Genomic DNA, 17,433 nt, shown 5'->3' with positions numbered 1-17,433 from the left:
TCGAGGAAGAAAAAGGCGGAAGTTAGACGGAGACAAAAAAAAAGGGCTAAAATTAGCAACACTTAAAGTGTGTTTAGTGTCGTCCAGTCGGTAATCAAAATGTTTAAAGAGTTAGTGAAGAAGCGACTAATGGCGGCGGCCGATGAAATATTTTCGGTGTTTGAAAGAACCATAGTGTCGTACGAGAATGAACTTTCTCGAATAAAAGAGGAGAAGGAGCGATATCGACAACAACTGGAAGCTGTTAGCCAGACTCACTTTGGGCCACACGTTGAAGGTATTTTCACTTCTATTTTTACCTCAGAGTTATTTACTAATACGCTCTTAGTGGGCAAAGTCTCTCACAAAAAGTCAGATTTTATCTACCAACACTGAACTCAGAATGTAAATGCAAATGTGCATTAAACATGGCAAGTAGTCGTGTGAGCTAACATCTACATCGTCAGAAGAGTTGGATGTGTGCAATTGGAACTGTTTGATCAAAATTGAGGACGACAATTAAAAAAATATATCGTCACTTTTCTTATTGTAACATGCCAACAAAAGTGATGTCCGCCGTGTTAAATATCCAAGTGTTTCAAACAACCAATAGAAAAGTGGCCCTGAGGTCACGTGACTGTCCCCCCGCGCCTGCGCCGGAGTCTAAACTTACACTTTTGCAATTTTTAAATTATTGGAGAATTTTTTTGTATATTTATTTGTACAATGGCGCTCTCTGCTGTACAGACATGGATACTGACTGAAATATCATTAAAACCTCTTAAGGCTCAAGTTGTTTGCACTGCAAAAGGTCAGTGCTCAAAAACAAGAAAAAACAAAACAAAAATTGGGGGTATTTTATTTGAACTAAGCCAAAATTATCTGCCAATAGAACAAGAAAATTTGGCTTGTCAAGATTTTCCAAAACAAGTAAAATTAAAGCTGCAAGCAGCATTGGTCGGGCCCGCATATTTGGCAGGTGCTAGTCCTAAGTGTCCCAATACTTTTGTCCAGTTTTAGTAGTAAGTGTCCCAATACTTTTGTCCAGTTTTAGTTCTTAGTGTCCCAAAACATTTGTCCAGTTTTAGTCCTAAGTGTCCCAATACTTTTGTCCAGTGGTAGTTCTATGTATCCCAATACTTTTGTCAAGTTAGGCTTTGTACCGAGGATGTCGTTGTGGCTTGTGCAGCCCTTTGAGACACTTGTGATTTAGGGCTATATAAATAAAGATTGATTGATTGATTGATTGAAGTTTTAGTCCCATGTGGCCCAATACTTTTGTCAAGTTTTAGTCCTAAGTGTCGCAATACTTGTGTCCAGTGTAGGTGTCCCAATACTTTTGTTCAGTTTTAGTCCTAAGAGTACCAATAATTTTGTCAAGTTGTAGTCCTAAGTGTCCCAATACTTTTGTCTAGTGTAGGTGTCCCAATACTTTTGTCCAGTTTTCGTCCTAAGTGTCCCAATACTTTTGTCCAGTGGTAGTCATAAGTGTCCCAATACATTTGTCAAGTTGTAGTCCTAAGTGTCCCAGTACTTTTGTCCAGTGTAAGTGTCCCAATACTTTTGTCCAGTTTTCGTCCTAAGTGTCCCAATACTTTTGTCAAGTTGTAGTCCTAAGTGTCCCAATACTTTTGTCCAGTCCTAAGTGTCCCAATACTTTTGTCAAGTTGTAGTCCTAAGTGTCCCAATACTTTTGTCCAGTGGTAGTCATAAGTGTCCCAATACGTTTGTCAAGTTGTAGTCCCAAGTGTCCCAATACTTTTGTCCAGTTATAGTCCTAAGTGTCCCAATACTTTTGTCCAGTTGGAATCCTAAGTGTCCCAATACTTTTGTCCAGTTGTAGTCCTAAGTGTCCCAATACTTTTGTTCAGTTTTCGTCATAAGTGTCCCAATACTTTTGTCTACTTTTAGTCCGAATTGTCCCAATACTTTTGTCAAGTTTTAGTCCTAAGTGTCGCAATACTTGTGTCCAGTGTAGGTGTCCCAATACTTTTGTTCAGTTTTAGTCCTAAGAGTACCAATAATTTTGTCAAGTTGTAGTCCTAAGTGTCCCAATACTTTTGTCTAGTGTAGGTGTCCCAATACTTTTGTCCAGTTTTCGTCCTAAGTGTCCCAATACTTTTGTCCAGTGGTAGTCATAAGTGTCCCAATACATTTGTCAAGTTGTAGTCCTAAGTGTCCCAGTACTTTTGTCCAGTGTAAGTGTCCCAATACTTTTGTCCAGTTTTCGTCCTAAGTGTCCCAATACTTTTGTCAAGTTGTAGTCCTAAGTGTCCCAATACTTTTGTCCAGTCCTAAGTGTCCCAATACTTTTGTCAAGTTGTAGTCCTAAGTGTCCCAATACTTTTGTCCAGTGGTAGTCATAAGTGTCCCAATACGTTTGTCAAGTTGTAGTCCCAAGTGTCCCAATACTTTTGTCCAGTTATAGTCCTAAGTGTCCCAATACTTTTGTCCAGTTGGAATCCTAAGTGTCCCAATACTTTTGTCCAGTTGTAGTCCTAAGTGTCCCAATACTTTTGTACAGTGTAAATGTCCCAATACTTTTGTTCAGTGGTAGCCATAAGTGTCCCAATACTTTTGTCCAGTTTTAGTTCTTAGTGTCCCAAAACATTTGTCCAGTTTTAGTCCCAAGTGTCCCAATACTTTTGTCCAGTGGTAGTTCTATGTATCCCAATACTTTTGTCAAGTTTTAGTCCCATGTGGCCCAATACTTTTGTCAAGTTTTAGTCCTAAGTGTCGCAATACTTGTGTCCAGTGTAGGTGTCCCAATACTTTTGTTCAGTTTTAGTCCTAAGAGTACCAATAATTTTGTCAAGTTGTAGTCCTAAGTGTCCCAATACTTTTGTCTAGTGTAGGTGTCCCAATACTTTTGTCCAGTTTTCGTCCTAAGTGTCCCAATACTTTTGTCCAGTGGTAGTCATAAGTGTCCCAATACATTTGTCAAGTTGTAGTCCTAAGTGTCCCAGTACTTTTGTCCAGTGTAAGTGTCCCAATACTTTTGTCCAGTTTTCGTCCTAAGTGTCCCAATACTTTTGTCAAGTTGTAGTCCTAAGTGTCCCAATACTTTTGTCCAGTCCTAAGTGTCCCAATACTTTTGTCAAGTTGTAGTCCTAAGTGTCCCAATACTTTTGTCCAGTGGTAGTCATAAGTGTCCCAATACGTTTGTCAAGTTGTAGTCCCAAGTGTCCCAATACTTTTGTCCAGTTATAGTCCTAAGTGTCCCAATACTTTTGTCCAGTTGGAATCCTAAGTGTCCCAATACTTTTGTCCAGTTGTAGTCCTAAGTGTCCCAATACTTTTGTACAGTGTAAATGTCCCAATACTTTTGTTCAGTGGTAGCCATAAGTGTCCCAATACTTTTGTCAAGTTTTAGTCCCAAGTGTCCCAATACTTTTGTTCAGTGGTATTCCTAAGTGTCCCAATATTTTTTTTCCAGTGTAAGTGTCCCAATACTTTTGTTCAGTTTTCGTCATAAGTGTCCCAATACTTTTGTCCAGTGGTAGTTCTATGTATCCCAATACTTTTGTCAAGTTTTAGTCCCATGTGGCCCAATACTTTTGTCAAGTTTTAGTCCTAAGTGTCGCAATACTTGTGTCCAGTGTAGGTGTCCCAATACTTTTGTTCAGTTTTAGTCCTAAGAGTACCAATAATTTTGTCAAGTTGTAGTCCTAAGTGTCCCAATACTTTTGTCTAGTGTAGGTGTCCCAATACTTTTGTCCAGTTTTCGTCCTAAGTGTCCCAATACTTTTGTCCAGTGGTAGTCATAAGTGTCCCAATACATTTGTCAAGTTGTAGTCCTAAGTGTCCCAGTACTTTTGTCCAGTGTAAGTGTCCCAATACTTTTGTCCAGTTTTCGTCCTAAGTGTCCCAATACTTTTGTCAAGTTGTAGTCCTAAGTGTCCCAATACTTTTGTCCAGTCCTAAGTGTCCCAATACTTTTGTCAAGTTGTAGTCCTAAGTGTCCCAATACTTTTGTCTAGTGGTAGTCATAAGTGTCCCAATACGTTTGTCAAGTTGTAGTCCCAAGTGTCCCAATACTTTTGTCCAGTTATAGTCCTAAGTGTCCCAATACTTTTGTCCAGTTGGAATCCTAAGTGTCCCAATACTTTTGTCCAGTTGTAGTCCTAAGTGTCCCAATACTTTTGTCCAGTTGTAGTCCTAAGTGTCCCAATACTTTTGTACAGTGTAAATGTCCCAATACTTTTGTTCAGTGGTAGCCATAAGTGTCCCAATACTTTTGTCAAGTTTTAGTCCCAAGTGTCCCAATACTTTTGTTCAGTGGTATTCCTAAGTGTCCCAATATTTTTTTTCCAGTGTAAGTGTCCCAATACTTTTGTTCAGTTTTCGTCATAAGTGTCCCAATACTTTTGTCTACTTTTAGTCCGAATTGTCCCAATACTTTTGTTTAGTGTACTTACCTTGTCTGCATTGTGTGGGCACGCTGGTGCTTCCTGCTTTTAAGCAGCCTTCTTGAAAAAACAGCAGTATCAGCGCAGCGGCTCTTTGAAGGGTCATAAAATCAAAACCGGAGCCGGTATTAAAACTCTTTCGACAACTTTTAATCAAAAGGGTTGTGTTAGTTTGAAGCCGAAACAACAAACACGCTCAGAGGAGATAATGTTTGAAGAAAGGTGACCGGTTTTTACAAAAATGCTGTGTTGAAGGGGGAATAGCAAGCTTCTTGTAGATTTTTGCTGGGGGTTGTCAATTTATGAAACGTAGGTCTAAGTGAAACCTACGGAGAGGATTTTGTTTCATGTCTCTCCGACCTTCCCAGTGGGAGTTACAGGTAATTTTGTAATTGTTTTCTTCCGAGGAGCAGTTTTTTCTCCGTTTTATTCAAAAATTGCTCTAGAGCGCAATTTTTAAATTTGGGGCTAGGTTTTTTTATTAGATCCCAATTTTAGCTAACCTCAATGAACCCCAAAATACCTTAAAATAAGTATATTCTCACTAATAACAACTGTACTACTGTATGAGTGCGTATTTTCTATTGTTTCATTGAAAATAAAACAGCAAAGTCCATTTGGCTGTCATCTGTTTTAATAATGAGACACAACTGTGTCAACGTCATTCTTTTTTTTTTTACATGCTTGAAATAAGAAATGATTACTTTAAAAAAGTAGTTTTATACTTGTGAGTGTTGATGACACAGCTTTGCAACACTTGATATTCTAGTTTCAAGCATGTTTTACTCAATATAGGTCATCAAATCTCAGTAACAAGCTGTAATATCTTACTGAGATCATTTAGGACTAAAACAAGTAAAACACTCTAACATAAAATCTGCTTAGTGTGAAGAATTATCTTAATAGACAGAAAATAAGCAAATATCACCCTTATTTGAGATATTTAATCTTGCTCAGATTTCAGTTTTTGCAGTTTGTTTACCGTATTTTCCGCACTATTAGCCGCACCTAAAAACCACAAATTTACTCAAAAGCTGACAGTGCGGCTTATAACCCGGTGCGCTTTATATATGGATTAATATTAAGATTCATTTTCATAAAGTTTAGGTCTCGCAACTACGGTAAACAGCCGCCATCTTTTTTCCCTGTAGAAGAGGAAGCGCTTCTTCTTCTACGGCAAGCAACCGCCAAGGTAAGCACCCGCCCCCATAGAACAGGAAGCGCTTCTTCTTCTACTGTAAGCAACCACCCGCCCGCGTAGAAGAAGAAGAAGCGCGCGGATATTACCGTACGTTTCATTTCCTTTGTGTGTTTACATCTGTAAAGACCACAAAATGGCTCCTACTAAGCGACAGGTTTCCAAGACGCAATCTCTCCATCCGCACACGGACTACTATTTCACAGCAACTGCCTAAAGACTCTCAAGAAAAGCTGGCTACTTTCCGTGCATATTGTAAAAACAAGATAGCTGAAAAAAAGATCCGGCCAGAGAACATTATCAACATGGACGAGGTTCCACTGACTTTTGATATTCCTGTGAACCGCACTGTGGATACAACGGGAGCACGTACGGTGAATATTCGCACCACAGGGAATGAGAAGTCATCCTTCACTGTGGTTCTAGCTTGCCATGCTAATGGCCAGAAACTTCCACCCATGGTGATATTCAAAAGGAAGACCTTGCCAAAAGAGGCCTTTCCAGCCGGCGTCATCATAAAAGCTAACTCGAAGGGATGGATGGATGAAGAAAAGATGAGCGAGTGGTTAAGGGAAGTTTACGCGAAGAGGCCGGGTGGCTTTTTTCACACAGCTCCGTCCATGTTGATATACGACTCCATGCGCGCCCACATCACGCTGGTTTTTAATATATTATTAAAGTTTGACTGACCTATCTGACTGTTTTTTTGACATTCCTTTAGCGCAGTTAGATGCGGCTTATAACACGGGGCGGCTTATAGGTGGACAAAGTTTTGAAATATGCCGTTCATTGAAGGCGCGGCTTATAACCCAGGGCGCCTTATGGTGCGGAAAATACGGTACATGCTTTTTTTTATTTCTTTTTGCTATTTGGGCTTATTGGACCCTAATTAGAATAAAAACTAAGAATCATCTTTTGATATGATGTACTTAGTCCATAAGTACACAACCGTGTACTTCATGTTTAGTGACATGCTATTTCTTATTTTTACACTTTTTTCCCCCAAATTCCATTGTATGTTTTACTCTTCTGACACCACCAGATGGCAGTATAAGTGTCCACATAAGCGGCCATAAGACCCCAATTCAGTAGTGTACACAATTTTGGAAATAAGAGCTAAAAGGTGCTGCCCACGCATGTGGCCACTAAGGCCTTTATGGGTCCCTTTAGCATTACAAAAAAGAAAATTACAAGTCTAATATGTTTTATGTCATTATTACTAGGGGCGGCCCAATTTGATATTGATATCAGCAAAACATTTGGCTCTATCGGCTTGCATCTTAAAGGGGAACTGCACTTTTTTTTTTTTTAAAGGGGAACATTATCACCAGACCTATGTAAGCGTCAATATATACCTTGATGTTGCAGAAAAAAGACCATATATTTTTTTAACCGATTTCCGAACTCTAAATGGGTGAATTTTGGCGAATTAAACGCCTTTCTATTATTCGCTCTCGGATCGGGGAAGCAATTCGCCATTTTCTCAAACACATTACAAACACCGAGTCAAATCAGCTCTGTTATTTTCCGTTTTTTCGACTGTTTTCCATACCTTGGAGACATCATGCCTCGTCGGTGTGTTGTCGGAGGGTGTAACAACACCAACAGGGACGGATTCAAGTTGCACCAGTGGCCCAAAGATGCCAAAGTGGCAAGAAATTGGACGTTTGTTCCGCACACTTTACCGACGAAAGCTATGCTACGACAGAGATGGCAAGAATGTGTGGATATCCTGCGACACTCAAAGCAGATGCATTTCCAACCATAAAGTCAAAGAAATCTGCCGCCAGACCCCCATTGAATCTGCCGGAGTGTGTGAGCAATTCAGGGACAAAGGACCTCGGTAGCACGGCAAGCAATGGCGGCAGTTTGTTCCCGCAGACGAGCGAGCTAAAGCCCCTGGATGTCTTGGCTCACACCGTCCCTTATGCCACCGAAGATGATCAAGAGAAGAATATCGACCCTAGCTTCCCTGGCCTGCTGACATCAACTCCAAAAATGGACAGATCAGCTTTCAGGAAAAGAGCGCGGATGAGGGTATGTCTACAGAATATATTAATTGATGAAAATTGGGCTTTTTGCACTCTCAAAGTTGTTGCCAAATATATTTCATATGCTGTAAACCGTCCGCTCCCTGTATGATCAGTGTCAGAGCTTGGTTCGCATTGCCGGCAGTAAGTCGGACACGTTTCCGGTGAGGGTTGGACTCCGCCAAGGCTGCCCTTTGTCACCGATTCTGTTCATAACTTTTATGGACAGAATTTCTAGGCGCAGTCAAGGCGTTGAGGGGATCCGGTTTGGTGGCTGCAGGATTAGGTCTCTGCTTTTTGCAGATGATTTGGTCCTGATGGCTTCATCTGGCCAGGATCTTCAGCTCTCACTGGATCGGTTCGCAGCCGAGTGTGAAGCGACTGGGATGAGAATCAGCACCTCCAAGTCCGAGTCCATGGTTCTCGCCCGGAAAAGGGTGGAGTGCCATCTCCGGGTTGGGGAGGAGATCTTGCCCCAAGTGGAGGAGTTCAAGTACCTCGGAGTCTTGTTCACGAGTGAGGGAAGAGTGGATCGTGAGATCGACAGGCGGATCGGTGCGGCGTCTTCAGTAATGCGGACGCTGTATCGATCCGTTGTGGTGAAGAAGGAGCTGAGCCGGAAGGCAAAGCTCTCAATTTACCGGTCGATCTACGTTCCCATCCTCACCTATGGTCATGAGCTTTGGGTCATGACCGAAAGGACAAGATCACGGGTACAAGCGGCCGAAATGAGTTTCCTCCGCCGGGTGGCGGGGCTCTCCCTTAGAGATAGGGTGAGAAGCTCTGTCATCCGGGGGGAGCTCAAAGTAAAGCCGCTGCTCCTCCGCATCGAGAGGAGCCAGATGAGGTGGTTCGGTCATCTGGTCAGGATGCCACCCGAGCGCCTCCCTAAGGAGGTGTTTAGGGCATGTCCGACCGGTAGGAGGCCACGGGGAAGACCCAGGACACGTTGGGAAGACTATGTCTCCCGGCTGGCCTGGGAACGCCTCGGGATCCCCCGGGAGGAGCTGGACGAAGTGGCTGGGGAGAGGGAAGTCTGGGCTTCCCTGCTTAGGCTGCTGCCCCCGCGACCCGACCTCGGATAAGCGGAAGAAGATGGATGGATGGATGGATGAAATTGTGATAATGTTCCCCTTTAAATGTTGCCTATCGTTCACAATCATTATGAAAGACATGACAACGGATGTGTATTTTTTTATCCATCCATCCATCCATTTTCTACTGCTTGTCCCTTTTGGGGTCGCGGGGCGGTGCTGGAGCCTATCTCAGCTGCATTCGGGCGGAAGGCGGGGTACACCCTGGACAAGTCGCCACCTCATCGCAGGGCCAACACAGATAGACAGACAACATTCACACTCACATTCACACACTAGGGACCATTTAGTGTTGCCAATCAACCTATCTCCAGGTGCATGTCTTTGGAGGTGGGAGGAAGCCAGAGTACCCGGAGGGAACCCACGGAGTCACGGGGAGAACATGCAAAGTCCACACAGAAAGATCCCTAGCCCAAGATTGAACCCAGGACTACTCAGGACCTTCGTATTGTGGGACACATGCACTAACCCCTGTTCCACAATGCATTCTAAATAATATGAATACTTTTAATGTATGCGTATTTTGCTCATTTTAAGCGTACACGGCGCAAGATTCAAGCCTCTTTTGTACTGAGATAGCTTTGCTGTACAACAGCCATCTTAGCTGGGTTGACCACCACTGGTTTTCACTTCTAGGGAGAAGTCACATCCGCAATCCCTCTCAGTCGTCCTCAGACGAGCTTCCATCGGAGTCTCCAATCATTCTGGTTCTCCATACACCCGGCCAGCTTCGTAGAGCTTTCAGCTCCCGCATCTTTCTTCAGGATGTCCACGTACGTTAGCGCGGCACGTCCTCGCGATGGATGCCCATGCGTTGGTTCCCATAGGACAGGGGTCGGCAACCTGCGGCTCCGGAGCCGCATGCGGCTCTTTGATCACTCTGATGCGGCTCGGCTGCATACTTGCCGACCCTCCTGATTTTCCTGGAAGATTTCCAGATTTCGGTGCCTCTCGCAGAAAACTCCCGGGATCAATATTCTTCGATTTTCACCCCAACATGCCATGATGGTACAGCATTTAGCGCCCTCTATGATCTGTACAATCAGCGTGCCAGCCCAGCCACATGTTGTATGCATTTTCAACTTGCACACGCAAGTGACAGCAAGGCATACTTGTCAACAGCCACACAGGTTACACTGACGGTGGCCATATAAAACAACTTTAAGACTCTTACTAATAATGAGCTACACTTTGAACCAAAACCAAACAAGAATGACAAACACATTTCGAGAGAACATCTGCACCTAAACACAACAGAACAAATACCCAGAATCCCATGCAGCCCTGACTCTTCCGGGCTACATTATACACCCCTGCTACCACCAAACCCCGCCCCCACCCCAACCCTGCTCCCCCACACATGGTAGCGGGGGTGTATAATGTAGCCCGGAAGAGTTAGGGCTGCATGGGATTCTGGGTATTTGTTCTGTTGTGTTTATGTTGTGTTACGGTGCAGATGTTCTCCCGAAATGTGTTTGTCATTCTTGTTTGATGTGGGTTCACAGTGTGGCGCATTATTAGAAAGAGTGTTAAAGTTTTTTATACCGCCACCGTCAGTGTAACCTGTGTGGTTGTTGACCAAGTATGCCTTGCTGTCACTTATGTGAGCAAGCAGAAGCCTCATGGTTGTAGTGGGCGCTAAAATGCTGTACCATCACGGCACGTTCGAGAGAATAGTTGCCCTGAAATTTGTAGTCTGCCGGAAAAATCGGGAGGGTTGACAAGTATGACGCTGTCATGTAGTGATGGGTTGATGAGGCGTCATGAAGCGTTTCGACACATTGCAAAACTGTATTGATACTGTGTCGATACTGTGTCACTAAATACTGACATCTGCTGGACATTAAAAATCCCTACAGGCAACCTATGGACCGACTCAACTGACACTGATTTGATGCCCTAGTACAGGGGTCACCAACCTTTTTGAAACCAAAAACTACTTCTTGGGTACTGATTAATGCGAAGGGCTACCAGTTTGATACACACTTAAATAAATAAATATATTGTCATTTGTAAGTTACACGTAAGTGTGATTTAAACAAGAATAGCTAAATAAATACATTTATATTTATAAAAAAATGGGTATTTCTGTCTGTCATTCCATCGTACATTTCTTTTTCCTTTTACGGAAGATTTTTTGTAGAGAATAAATGATGAAAAAAACCACTTAATTGAACGGTTTAAAAGAGGAGAAAACACGAAAAAATTTAAAATAAAATTTTGAAACATAGTTTATCTTCAATTTCGACTCTTTAAAATTCAAAATTCAACCGACAAAAAGAAGAGAAAAACTAGCTAATTTGAATCTTTTTGAAAAAATTAAAAAAATAATTTATGGAACATCATTAGTCATTTTTCCTGATTAAGATACATTTTAGAATTTTGATGACATGTTTTAAATTGGTTAAAATCCAATCTGCACTTTGTTAGAATATTTAACAAATTGGACCAAGCTATATTTCTAACAAAGACAAATCAGTATTTCTTCTAGATTTTCCAGAACAAAAATTTTAAAAGAAATTCAAAATACTTTGAAATAAGATTTAAATTTTATTCTACAGATTTTCTAGATTTGCCAGAATAATTGTTTTGAATTTTAATCATAGGAAGTTTGAATAAATATTTCTCAAATATTCTTCGTCAGAAATTTTTTTTTTATTATTCTTTACAATAAAAAATAAATAAATTTACTTAAACATTGATTTAAATTGTCAGGAAAGAAGAGGAAGAAATTTAAAAGGTAAAAAGGTATATTTGTTTAAAAATCCTAAAATCATTTTTAAGGTTGTATTTTTTCTCTAAAATTGTATTTCTAAAAGTAATAAGAAGCAAAGTAAAAAATAAATGAATTTATTTAAACAAGTGAAGACCCATCCATCCATCCATCCATTTTCTACCGCTTATTCCAAGTGAAGACCAAGTCTTTAAAATATTTTCTTGGATTTTCAAATTCTATGTGAGTTTTGTCTCTTTTAGAATTAAAAATGTCGAGCAAAGCGAGACCAGCTTGCTAGTAAATAAATAAAATGTAAAAAATAGAGGCAGCTCACTGGTAAGTGCTGCTCTTTGAGCTATTTTTAGAACAGGCCAGCGGGCGACTGATCTGGTCCTTACGGGCTACCTGGTGACCGCGGGCACCGCGTTGGTGACCCCTGCCCTAGTATATACAATAATATAAACCAAGTCATTGTATTTCATTTAGGATTATTTCATATCTTCATTTAAATAAAAATATATTTTTATCTTTTTTAGATACAGTCAATAAATAATGTGAACATGTATCATAACATGGAAATCTAAGAGAACGTGTTGTGGATGATTGTGGACTGGGAATTTTTTTGTTTAATTTTTTTACACATTTTTATTAAAAAAAAAAAAAAAAAGTTTTTCCGACGTATTACATTTTAGACGATTTCTCTTAGTTATTATTTCTCCGGCTGTAGAAAAGAGCCGCTCACAGGGCACAGAGGAGGCGTCAGTGCGACACAGTTCGCGTATCGGTCACGTGACCAAAACAGCTCATGATCGGTCACGTGACTTTCTAAAAGCGGTACGCGCACCGACACAGGGTTTCGCTCTATGAGCTCGACGCATGCGCCGATGCATCGGTGTTGCCGGACCCATCACTACTGTCATGCGCCATTCAAATAAAACTTGCGGGCCGCACTAACATTCAATTTTCATATTAAGATGTGGACCGCGTGTCTGAGACCTTTGGTTTATACATCCATCCATCCATCCATCTTCTTCCGCTTATCCGAGGTCGGGTCGCGGGGGCAGCAGCCTAAGCAGGGAAGCCCAGACTTCCCTCTCCCCAGCCACTTCGTCCAGCTCCTCCCGGGGGATCCCGAGGCGTTCCCAGGCCAGCCGGGAGACATAGTCTTCCCAACGTGTCCTGGGTCTTCCTCGTGGCCTCCTACCGGTCGGACATGCCCTAAACACCTCCTTAGGGAGGCGCTCGGGTGGCATCCTGACCAGATGCCCGAACCACCTCATCTGGCTCCTCTCGATGCGGAGGAGCAGCGGCTTTACTTTGAGCTCCCCCCGGATGACAGAGCTTCTCACCCTATCTCTAAGGGAGAGCACCGCCACCCGGCGGAGGAAACTCATTTCGGCCGCTTGTACCCGTGATCTTGTCCTTTCGGTCATAACCCAAAGCTCTTGACCATAGGTGAGGATGGGAACGTAGATCGACCGGTAAATTGAGAGCTTTGCCTTCCGGCTCAGCTCCTTCTTCACCACAACGGATCGATACAGCGTCCGCATTACTGAAGACGCCGCACCGATCCGCCTGTCGATCTCACGATCCACTCTTCCCTCACTCGTGAACAAGACTCCGAGGTACTTGAACTCCTCCACTTGGGGCAAGATCTCCTCCCCAACCCGGAGATGGCACTCCACCCTTTTCCGGGCGAGAACCATGGACTCGGACTTGGAGGTGCTGATTCTCATCCCAGTCGCTTCACACTCAGCTGCGAACCGATCCAGTGAGAGCTGAAGATCCTGGCCAGATGAAGCCATCAGGACCAAATCATCTGCAAAAAGCAGAGACCTAATCCTGCAGCCACCAAACCGGATCCCCTCAACGCCTTGACTGCGCCTAGAAATTCTGTCCATAAAAGTTATGAACAGAATCGGTGACAAAGGGCAGCCTTGGCGGAGTCCAACCCTCACCGGAAACGTGTCCGACTTACTGCCGGCAATGCGAACCAAGCTCTGACACTGATCATACAGGGAGCGGACCGCCACAATCAGACAGTCCGAAACCCCATACTCTCTGAGCACTCCCCACAGGACTTCCCGAGGGACACGGTCGAATGCCTTCTCCAAGTCCACAAAGCACATGTAGACTGGTTGGGCAAACTCCCATGCACCCTCAAGGACCCTGCCGAGAGTATAGAGCTGGTCCACAGTTCCACGACCAGGACGAAAACCACACTGTTCCTCCTGAATCCGAGGTTCGACTATCCGGCGTAGCCTCCTCTCCAGTACACCTGAATAGACCTTACCGGGAAGGCTGAGGAGTGTGATCCCACGATAGTTAGAACACACCCTCCGGTTCCCCTTTTTAAAGAGAGGAACCACCACCCCGGTCTGCCAATCCAGAGGTACTGCCCCCGATGTCCACGCGATGCTGCAGAGTCTTGTCAACCAAGACAGCCCTACAGCATCCAGAGCCTTAAGGAACTCCGGGCGGATCTCATCCACCCCCGGGGCCTTGCCACCGAGGAGCTTTTTAACTACCTCAGCAACCTCAGCCCCAGAAATAGGAGAGCCCACCACAGATTCCTCAGGCACTGCTTATACTGGTTTATACATAGCACAAAGCAAAAAAAAAACTTTGTATGCAGTGTTATTTCATTTTAAATTACAAAAGATTTTTGTGGCTCCCATTGTTTTCTTTAATTTGTGAAACTGGTCAAAATGGCTCTTTGAGTGGTAAAGGTTGCCGACCCCTGCCATAAGACCAGCCTGCTGGCCGGGAGCTCCCGATGTCTGTGGCAGTGGCCGGCCAGCCTCTGTTAGTGTGTTCAGCCTAAAGGAGTCCTCCTTAAATGTGCTGCCACCCCAGCAGATAACAGTGTATGTAGTAGAGATGCGCGGTTTGCGGACACAACCGCGGAGTCCGCGGATTATCCGCGGGTCGGGCGGTTGAAATAAAAAAAAATTAGATTTTATCCGCGGGTCGGGTCGGGCGGTTGAAATAAAAAAAAATTAGATTTTAAATAGATTCAGGCGGGTGGCAGTTAAACCAATTCGGAAATATATATACATAGTTAAATGTTGTTACCCACATACGAAAAACGAGCAGGCGCCTGCAGCATATGCCACAACAGAAGAAGAAAAAAAAAAGAGATGGACACTTTTACGGAGCGGAGAAGGGACGCCTCGCCGGGGTCCGGGACCGAGGCCCCTTCCCCCGAGAGGGCCCCACCGGGAGCCGTAGCTGAGGTGATCTGCGAGAAGGGCCCGACGCACGTCCAGGGTCACCACCGCGCCCACCGCACCGACACCCCGCCGGCGTCACGCGCAGCAGGTAAGCAGCTTACCTGCCCGCCACCCCCGTGGCCGGGGGCTCGTAACAGGGGTCACTCCGCGCGCTCCGCCCGCGCAGCTTACCTGCCCGCCACCCCCGTTGCCGGGGGCGCGTAACAGGGGTCACTCCGCGCGCAGTGCGCTCACGAAAGGGGTGGGGCTCACCCTGGTGAGCCGAGTGGGCCACTTTTGGTAAGCAGAACTGGCGCTGCGGGATGAACCGAACGCCGGGTTAAGGCGCCCGATGCCGACGCTCATCAGACCCCAGAAAAGGTATTGGTTGATATAGACAGCAGGACGGTGGCCATGGAAGTTGGAACCCGCTAAGGAGTGTGTAACAACCCACCTGCCGAATCAACTAGCCCTGAAAATGGATGGTGCTGGAGCGTCGGGCCCATACCCGGCCGTCGCCGGCAGCGAGAGCCGCGAGGGCTAGGCCGCGACGAGTAGGATGGCCGCCGCGGTGCGCGCTGAAGCCTCGGGCGCGAGCCCGGGTGGCGCCGCCGCGGGTGCGAGGGACATCGCACCTCCACGCGCTTGGAGGTGCGCTCAGCGCGGCTCCCAAATGATTGCGCACTGGTGTGCGTCTGGGCCGTGACAGCGTGGCACGCATTGAATGTCTCTGCTACATTGGATCAGTCTCCTTTCTTTAACAGGCAAAAGCTTTCTAACCTCACTAATGCCTTGCATCGTCTATATTAGATATATAACAATGGGCGGGTGCGGGCGGGTGCGGTTTTGATTAAATGTTAGTTCGGGTGGATGCGGATGGTTGACGACTTTTGTGATGCGGTTGCGGATGAAATAATTACCTATCCGCGCATCTCTAGTATGTAGGTGTGTGCTTTTCCAAATGCGGTCCAATTGACTGAATTTACCCCAAGTAGAATCCAATTAAACTGAAGAAACATCTCAAGAAAAGTCAGTAAAAACATGATGCACCTGTGTCGTGTCTTTCAAAGCTAAATAGGGTTTTAGGCTGGTCCTTCTTTTTACGACCTTGTGAGGCATTTTAGATTTGTATTTGAACGCCTTTGCCTGAATTGTGTTTTGTTTTACTTGTGTCCTGCAGATGTCCAGCAGCCGAGGAAGGGGGTAAGCTGCACATTGAAGCAAGAGGATCCACGGCCACAGGATGTTAAAGAGGAAGAGGAAGAACTCCGTATCACTCAGGAGAGAGAGTGTCTTCTAGGGCGAGAGGCGGCTGATCCCGCCAAGTTTCCACTGGCTGTTGTTCCTATGAAGACTGAAGATGATGGAGAGAAACCACAAGCAGACAACCTCTTAGCTCCGCTATCAGATAGGGACGATACAACGTCACCCTCTCCTCAGAATGAAGAGAGGGACGACACCCACGAGCCTCTGAGCAGCGATACGGACTGTGAAGGTGATATAAGGACTGATACTGACGACAAACCCTCTGAATGCTCTGAAAAAGGCAAAGACCGTTTAACCTGCTCAGTTTGCGCGAAAAGATTTCCTAAAAAGGGGGATTTGACTCGACACTTGCGGACACACACTGGAGAAAAACCTTTCAGTTGCTCAGTTTGCGATAAACGATTCCCTCGAAAGTCAAGCATTATAATCCACATGAGAACGCACACAGGGGAAAAACCTTTTAGTTGCTTGTTTTGTGGTAAAGGATTCTCCCAAAATGTAGCAATGGTGTCACACATGAGAACGCACACTGGCGAAAAACCCTTTAGTTGTTCAGTTTGTGAAAAAAGATTCTCTCGTAGGTCATATATGGTATCGCACACGAGGACGCACACAGGGGAAAAACCACATTCTTGTTCATTTTGTGCTAAAACATTTACACGACACAACAACTTAATGACACACATGCAAACCCACAATGGAGAATAACACTTTTCCTGTTCTAAAATATTGACAAGTCATAGAAGTGTATGATGTCACATGCGAAAAGTCACCCAGAAGGTAATGATCTGCTGTATGTACCATATCAGAATCCTTCATGAGTTCCAAGTTTGTGTACTGCTAAGAACAGTAGCTCAGGGGCCGATCTGCTCTACACGCAGAACATAGGCCGTGTGTAGTGGCCCAGGATCTGTTGGGGGGGCCGTTGGCGTGAAGAAGCGCATGTAAAATGTCAAATAATAAATGACAGAGCGCTTCAAATGAAATGTTACTGCTCTGTAAGGCAGTATGTACAGGGTTTGATTCGCAGTCTGTAAGATGTCCAAATGTATTTTTTACTGAAAGTGGACTTATTATGCAAAACTAACTTTTTTTCACCTACTGGTACCTGTTTTTGTGTGTTTGAGATCTGCATAAGTTCCGAAAATGTCAAATCAAATCATAGAAACATGGAGGAGATATTTATAAAACAATCTTGCCTTCCTTCAAACGAGCCGTTTGGAATTCGCCCAATTTGTGATGTATTTCCTATTGGTGACATCAGCAAATATCTCCATATATGGTTAAGTTTTACTCAAAGAGCTTTGCCCGAGTCCGCCGTTGTAGTCCAACATAGTCAATAGGTTCCTTTTTTTTTTTTCTCTATCCTCTTGTGCAGATGCATCCACCGCTTTTGCCATTTCTAATACAAAGTAACATATAGTTCTACAAACCCCGTTTCCATATGAGTTGGGAAATTGTGTTGGATGTAAATATAAACGGAATACAATGATTTGCAAATCATTTTCAACCCATATTCAGTTGAATAT

The 17,433-nt window shown here is 44.2% G+C and overlaps 1 protein-coding gene across 1 annotated transcript; it reads left to right on the top strand.

The window, feature by feature from the left end:
- LOC133575278 (uncharacterized) lies at positions 1–17,318 on the top strand. Its single transcript, XM_061927906.2, has 2 exons — positions 1–277; positions 15,819–17,318. Exons 1-2 carry the CDS (start codon positions 100–102, stop codon positions 16,610–16,612), a joined length of 972 nt encoding a protein of 323 aa, XP_061783890.1. The 5' UTR covers positions 1–99; the 3' UTR covers positions 16,613–17,318.
- Positions 17,319–17,433: the final 115 nt, after the last annotated feature.

The sequence above is a fragment of the Nerophis lumbriciformis genome, linkage group LG03 (genome assembly GCF_033978685.3).
Source record: "Nerophis lumbriciformis linkage group LG03, RoL_Nlum_v2.1, whole genome shotgun sequence".
In the NCBI taxonomy this organism is placed as follows: domain Eukaryota; kingdom Metazoa; phylum Chordata; class Actinopteri; order Syngnathiformes; family Syngnathidae; genus Nerophis; species Nerophis lumbriciformis.
The sequence above is the reverse complement of the archived record's forward strand: the minus strand, read 5'-3'. Positions and strand labels throughout refer to the sequence as shown.